Source organism: Condylura cristata, unplaced genomic scaffold, assembly GCF_000260355.1.
Source record: "Condylura cristata isolate star-nosed mole 26May11 unplaced genomic scaffold, ConCri1.0 scaffold00015, whole genome shotgun sequence".
In the NCBI taxonomy this organism is placed as follows: domain Eukaryota; kingdom Metazoa; phylum Chordata; class Mammalia; order Eulipotyphla; family Talpidae; genus Condylura; species Condylura cristata.
The window spans coordinates 3,982,390-3,989,395 of NW_004567116.1; the positions used below are offsets into that span (position 1 = coordinate 3,982,390).

General features: G+C 63.2%; 1 protein-coding gene across 1 annotated transcript in view; it reads right to left on the bottom strand.

Annotated features, from left to right (window-relative positions):
• Window positions 1–1,890: 1,890 nt before the first annotated feature.
• Window positions 1,891–7,006, bottom strand: part of FADS2 (fatty acid desaturase 2) — a 23,463-nt gene continuing 18,347 nt past the window's right edge. The window contains exons 8-12 of the mRNA XM_004682728.2: window positions 5,078–5,175; window positions 4,813–4,909; window positions 4,477–4,556; window positions 3,724–3,849; window positions 1,891–3,385 (exon numbers count right to left, since the gene is read on the bottom strand). Of these exons, the coding sequence (XP_004682785.1) occupies window positions 3,334–3,385; window positions 3,724–3,849; window positions 4,477–4,556; window positions 4,813–4,909; window positions 5,078–5,175 (453 nt within the window). The 3' untranslated portion in view covers window positions 1,891–3,333. The remainder of the gene's footprint in view (window positions 3,386–3,723; window positions 3,850–4,476; window positions 4,557–4,812; window positions 4,910–5,077; window positions 5,176–7,006) is intronic.

Here is a 7,006-nt window from a genome sequence, read left to right on the forward strand (position 1 = left end):
CCTGGGCGCCTGGAAAGGTATTTCCGCCTTGACAGCCAACTTCAGCCCAGAGCCTGTTCCGCACTCATGGACCCTCTGGCGCAGTCTCTCTTCCTGTGGCCACCTCAGTGGCCAGGGGGTCCGGTGGCCCCCCATGGCGTGCCCTCTGCCCTCTGCTGCTCAGGGTATTCCGGTGGTGCCTCTGGCGCCCATCACGCCCGAGATTGGGGGCAGCTGCTACGCCCGTGGCGGGGTGGGCCTGCAGCGCCATCTAGAGGCGCCCGGAGGGTCTGCAGCGCTGGGGCTGGCGGCGCTCCGTGCTGCCCCTGGTGGTGGCCGAGGGGAGCGCGCCCTCCCGCCCGCACCTAGGACGTAGTTGTCCAGCAACTTGTTTACAGGACACTTGCGGAGGCCCCCTGCCTAAAGGTGGCCACCCCCTTTTTCCATCTCTCTTTCCTTACTGACTGGAGCCCTCCTCTGGTGTACCGCCTCTGCCCTTGCTGCACGCTGTCCCCCACGCTGTCGCCTCTGGGGACAGGTCACCACCCCTCCGCACGCTGTCCCCCACGCTGTCGCCTCTGAGGACAGGTCACCACCACTCTCCAGCGGGCAGTAAACAGCCGGCCTCACTAGCTAGTGAAAGGAAGGGGGAGGAGCCTTACTGGAGCCTCCAAGAAAACACACACACACACACACACACACACACACACACACACACACACACACGTCCCTTGCTGGTATTTAGTCTTGGACCCCAAGAAAGAAGACAACGTGGTGCTAGGTGAGGAGCAGGGACCCCACATGCTTGTCCTGGCCCAGAAGCCATCACTGTGAGGTCTCAGGTCAGTCCTTTCCCCTGGTCTCCGCCTCCTTAGCTGTTGACAGCTCAGGTCTCATGACCACTCAGGAATTTGAGGGGCTTGGCAGGGTGGGGGTGGGAATCACCCCCACAATTTTGTAAGCCAAGAATCTCTGGAGCACAGGGATGGGGGTGTTGGCTAGGCAGGAACTGGGGTCCCAGGCTTTCCTAAGGGTATTTTCCAGCAAGGAGCCAGAGAAGGTGCCCAAGTGTCCAGGCACCTCACAGCCCACCAGTCCCCCCTCCCAGGATTCTTGTTGTCAGTGTGGGCCAGCTGGCAGTGGTTGGGGGCTTGTTCTGTACTACCCTGGAAACCAGGGTGCAGATGGGTCTCCTACACTTGCATCCCAGGGTCTTCTAACCTCGAGGGCCCCTCCTGGGCCTACTGGGAGACATGGAAGATACCCTTGGGGCCCACCGCCCAGTCCCTTCTTCGCATTCCCCCTCTGCAGTCAGACTTGGGGCCCAGCCTTTTGATGTGAGCTGTGCAGCACTGGGCAGGCGGCAGGTCCTCTCCCCAGGCTGTGAGAACGCAACAGCCACCCCGCACACACAAGGGTCACAAGGCAGAGCACTGGTCTCCAGGGCTACCCTCAGCACCCCGCGAGGCTGACAGTCTGTGCCCCAGATCTCTGGGCACTAGCCAGAAACAGGCAGGGGTGAGACAAGTGCCACGAGGCCGGGCAGGCAGCTGTTCCCGGGATGAAGTCGCAGGAGACCGGGCTGAGCACAGGGGTGGCGCCCCAGGCCAGCTCCTCCTTGCTGCCCTCCTGACGCCTTCCAGAAAGCCCCGCGTGGCTCGAGTCTTGGCAGTGGGTCTGCGTGAGTGACTGAGTTCCCAGGAGGTTCAAGGACGCCGACTTACTGTGCACCTGGCCCAAGTGCATGTCGGGGCAGGGAAAGTTCTCTTGTGAGCAAGCAGAGGCAGCAGTGGGCAGGCAGCGTGGCCGCGGGAAACATCCTGTCCTCCTCCCCGAGCCCAGGCCCTTCCTTGACCCCTGAAGTATCACCTGGTATCGCATGCAGGAACACAAGGCCGCCCGCTGACCAAATAAGTGAGAATAAAATTACTTCTTTTATTTCCAAAAAATGGAGGGATGGGGAAGCAACATGATAAAAATTAAGATCAGTCCCTTATGAACCCTTTCTGCCCCTGGGGAGCAGGGTGGCTCGGCGGGCCTGTGTTCTGGGGGGAGGGCTCTGAGCTCCTGGCTGGCCAGGGCTGAGGGACTAGGTGCCCCCCAAAGGCCCCTTCTGAGCTTGCTCCTGCCCCCTCCTCCCCATAGCTAAGTCAGTGTTAGTGGGTTAGATTTCCAACTGCTTCAGCTCAGGGTCCCTCCCCCACGGCCAGCTCCCCGCCCCTCTCACTTTTCACTTTCCCCTCAGCGCCTGGCCTCCAGCCCCGACTCCCCACTGCAGTTCCCACAGCCCTGCTCAGGTCCTCCCATGCCCCCTTCTCCTCAGGGCACCTCTTCCCGGCTCTCCCCTGTTCCCAGTGCCACCCCAAGAGCAGCAGCCTCAGCGAGCGAGCCCAGCTCAGCCAACTGAGGAGCCTGAGGTAAAAGGCAGATTGTCACAAGGCCCAGCCCCGTGGCCATACCCTGCCCATCAGAATGTATCCTGGAGCAAAAGGTTAAAAAGCCAGTACAAGATGGAAGACAGTGGGAGGCAGTAAGAGCGCGTCCTCACCAGCCGCCGGACAGGACCCGGTGCTGGGGGCAGGGCTGAGGCCGCAGTGAAGGCTCCAGGCCCAGCGCCTCCTGCAGCCTGAGGACCTGACCGCCAGGGCCCGGCTGCCACGGCTGGAGGAGTCTGATTGCTCCAGCTGGGCACCCAGTTGCAGACAGCTGAAGGGGTGGGGCACCAGGCTGCCCCTCCAGGCCAGTAACCGCCAAGCTGGCCATGGCCTCTGCTGGTATTGTGTTGAGTCCTCAGTGTCATGGGACCCAAGGCCACAGGTCTGGAGTTGGTAAGGCCGTGGACGGAGCTGCCGAACCCTGGGTCAGAGGGCTCCCAGGGGCGAGGGGGAATTTCCCGGGACCCCAACGGTCTGAGCTGCTGCCCTACAGGCCAAGGAAGATGGCAGGCGGTGCCAGGCCCTTGACACTGAAGCGGAAGTGGCGCCTGCGGGCAGAGCCGGGCCTGGGGGTCAGGAAGCTGCCTTGCTGGGACCCCGCTCCACAGGCTTCCAGGGAGCCTGAGGGGGGCAGGGGGGAGTGTGAGGCCTGAGGGCGCAGCTGGATCTGCAGACCACTGGCCTTGGGGCAGGAGCTGGGGAGAAGGCCGAGCTGGCAGAAGAGAGGCCCCGTGAGGGACGGGCACTGGAGGAAGAAGTGAAGGGAAACGGAGGGGAAACCAGAGAAAGACCGAAACCGGGTGTGCGGGCTGGTGTGTATCCAGCCCCACGAACACCCCTCAGAACCAAGCCCCACCCGCCCGTGGGTCGTCACCCCTACCTGCCCTCCCTCCCCCGTGGGCACCCCAAGGCCGCAGCTTCACTTGTGGAGGTAGGCGTCCAGCCACAGGTCCCCGGACTTCTTCAGGGACCTGGGAAGAACCGGAGATGGACAGTCAGGGGCCGGGAGGTGGGACAGGGAGCCCGGGGAATGGTCGGTGGTGGAGGGCGCACTGGGGTCTCAGCTCTGACTCGGGGGCGCCATAGCCACGGGGGCCCACTGGGCGGTAGCCCAGGGTCCCCCCGAGAGGCCCCTGTGACCAGGCAAAGGAAAGGTCCTCTCCAGCCCAGGCCAGACACTGGGCGTCCTGGCAAGAAGGTGGCCTGTGGCCAGGCCTGGCCACCCGGACACCACCGTGACCACTGTGGGTGGCCGGCCGCATCTTCTCGGTCCCCACCCCTGGCCCAGCACCCCTGGATGCCCCCTCACTTGACAATGTCCTGCAGGGCCCTCAGCAGCGGCTTCTCCTGGTACTCGATGCCGTGCTTGGCGCACAGGGACTTCACCAGCGGGGCGACCTTGTGGAAGTTGTGCCGGGGCATGGTGGGGAAGAGGCTGTGGAGAGGGCACGTGTGAGGGCGCCCACCTATGCCGGCTCGCGTGGCCCGGGCACCCTGCCCACAGCCCTCCCGGTGCCCACAGGGGCGGCTGGCATGGGGGTGTGGGGCAGGTGCGGGGGTTCATGGACAGGGCGTGTGTGCTCTGGGCGCTGGGGAGAGGATGGACGGCCAGAGACAGATGCACTTTTCTACAATCAAAATGAAAGAAATAAAGGGGGTCAAGAGACCGGAGGTGAGGAGGAGGAGATGGCAGAAGCGAGGGTGAGGAGATGGAGCGGGGAGCGAAAACAGTGACGGAGGGGGTGAACACGAGTGGCACAGGGCTGGCGCGGCTGGCCCTCTCTGTCCAGGCCACTGTCTGACCGAGCTGGGCCTGCCCTCAGTGAGGGCTCAAGGCCCTGCAGGTGGGCAAGCCCCGTCCAGGCACCCTGACGCTGCTAGAGCTGGCACGTTGCGACAGCGGGCAGTGGTGGCCAGGCCAGGGCACCACTGCCCCACGGGGGGAGCCCCAGGGAGCCACTCCTGGGGCTGGTGGCAGAGTGGAGCTCTGGGCGGGCGCCCCTGGCTGCCTTCTGCCCCAGGGGCTGAGCCTCGCCCCCCCCGCCCGCCCGCCCACACTCACTGGTGCTCGATCTGGAAGTTGAGGTGTCCGCTGAACCAGTCGTTGAAGGGGGACTGCTCCACGTTGCAGGTGGCGGCCAGCTGGGGACAGAGAGGGCTGAGTGGCCCGGAGTAGACGGAATGCTCCGAGCCCCGGCCTCACCCGGGTCACCCCTCGGTGTCACACTCTCCTGCTGGAGGCTCGGCCCACCCGGGCGCCCCACCCGCTCCTCCTAGAGGTTCCCGCCCCCCTTTCTGGCTTGGGCAGCAACACCCCGGCCACAGCTGGGTGCCCTGGGCAGTCAAGGCTTCTAGGCCCAGGACCCGGCCAGAGCCGATCGGTGCTGACCGCCCTCACCTGGCTGCTGAACCAGTCGCGGTAGGGCTCACGGTCAATCTCCATCACGATGTGATTCATCTGCGTGACCCACACGAACCAGTGGCTCTCCAGGAACCTGGCAGAGAGCACAGCTCAGCGCCGGCATCCCGGGGGCTCACGGCCCTGGAGGTACCACCCCATGTGGCCCAGAGCAGGTGCAGGGGGAGGGGTAAACGGGCCCTCTGAAGCTCTGGACCTGGGACCCTCATGCAGGGCCCACGATGAGCCAGCAAAACTCAGGCACCTGATGAAGTTGAGGAAAAGGATGGCTCCCAGGACGCCGTAGAAGGGGATGAAGGTGATGAAGAAACGGGCATAGTAGCTGATGGCCCAGGCCAAGTCCTGCAGGGAGAAACGTGGTCAGGCGTGGCACCGCTGGCCCTTCCTGGCACAGCGTCTTGACCACCAGCACAGACAACACCTCACCTCACTGCTAAGCAAAGCTGTCCAAGAAACCCCGTCAGGCCCTAGGAAGCTGGGCACCAGGCCTGCCCACAACTCGATGCCTGTGTGCACAATTGTCCGTTTCTAGGGAAATGCTAAGTGTTTTAACAGCAGGAAGGGAGACTGCATGCTGCTCTTGGAAAGCAGCAAGGTGGGGCCAGGATGGGGCCCTTTCTATCTGGCACCAGCCCCAGCTCCCCGTCCATCTCCAAGCTACCTCTGCTGATCTGGCTGCTGCAAACCCTAAAAGCAGAAGCTCCACCCCGCAAGAATAATTACAATTTTAAGCCAGTGACTCACTGGCGTAGGAGAGGTTTTTAAACTAAGGATGAATAAACTAAACTTAAACTTGCACTTGCTGGACTAACTCACATGGAATAAAATCTGTTGCACGAGGTTCAAATCCTCACTCTGACTAATGAGTTGAGTGTCACGGGGACTTTCACTTCAGCTGTGGAGAGGGGAAGCCTGAGGGACCAGCTGGGGGGTCTCTGCTGGGCCGGGGGAGGGCTGGTAGCGGGGATGAAGAGAAGTAAATAGCACAAGGTCTGCTCCCACTTTTCACCCCGTTCACTGTAACATCTTTGCAGGCAGGAAGGGACGACTGTATTAACGGGGGCTGCTTTTTGCCGTGTTTTTGTGTAGAGGGGTACATGGCCACGGGTTTCCGCGTTCCAGGTAAAGGGAATCAGTCGGGCCAGCAGAGGACTCACAGACAGGCAGGGGGTTGGGGATGGCGCCAGCTTGAGGGGCTTCCCGCAGGGTGAGGCCTGGGGAGCCCCCCTGTGGCCACGGACACGCTACTGGAGTAGTGGAAACCCCCGTTTCTCCGAGCTCTGAGTGTAAAAACCTCGGGAGCTCTTGGAGTTTGCTGGGGGGTTCTCACATCCACAGGGCTGACCGCGGTGGCTGGTCATTTTCCGGAGCGGGGGCTGTGTTCTGCATGGAGGAATGTTCGCCAACCTCTCTGGCCGGACGCCGCCCTGTGCCAGGGCCCGCCAGCCCCCGGCCTGTGACCATCAGAAATACCTCCAGATACCGCCAGCTGGCGACTGAACCGCTCCCGCGGAGACCGCCGGGTTCTAGCCGCAAGACCACACGAGGGCTGCCTCTGCCCCACGTGGGCATGGCCCGCGGGCGGCTTCTCGGCCTGGGCGCCCCCAGCACCAAGCCCAGAGCACACAGCCCCTGGTTTACGGACGGACGCAGATGCAGCCTCGGCCTGAGGCCGCCCCTCCCCGCAGCCCGAGCCTGCCGCTCCCCTGCGAGGGACAAGGGCAGGCCCCGGGCTCCCCAGCTCTGGGCCTCTCAATTCCCCTGGCTCTGTCACCCGATGGCGTTCATGTACCCAGGCTGATTCTCTTTCCTGCTCTCTTTCCTGTTCCTTGAGGGGGGAAGCGTGTCGAGAAAAATGATTAAATATCCATGTCAGGAGTCATCTGTCAGCAAAGCCTCCGCCGACCCAGCGCAGCAGGCTCAAGTTCCTTTTCAGCTGTGGCCTCCAAGGGGACCAGGTGAGCCCCAGCGGCCACACAGCGCTGGCAGGGGCCGGAGGTCTGGCGTCAAATTCCCACCACCAGAAGCTCCCACCAGCCCCACCTGCCCGGTGCTCAAACAGGGTCCCAAGACCTCGTGCAGAAGCAGCCTGGGCTGTCCCCAGAACCTGGCAAGTGCTCTTTGGAGAAAACAGCACGTGCTAGACACAGGGCCCACGGGCCCACCGGGGGAG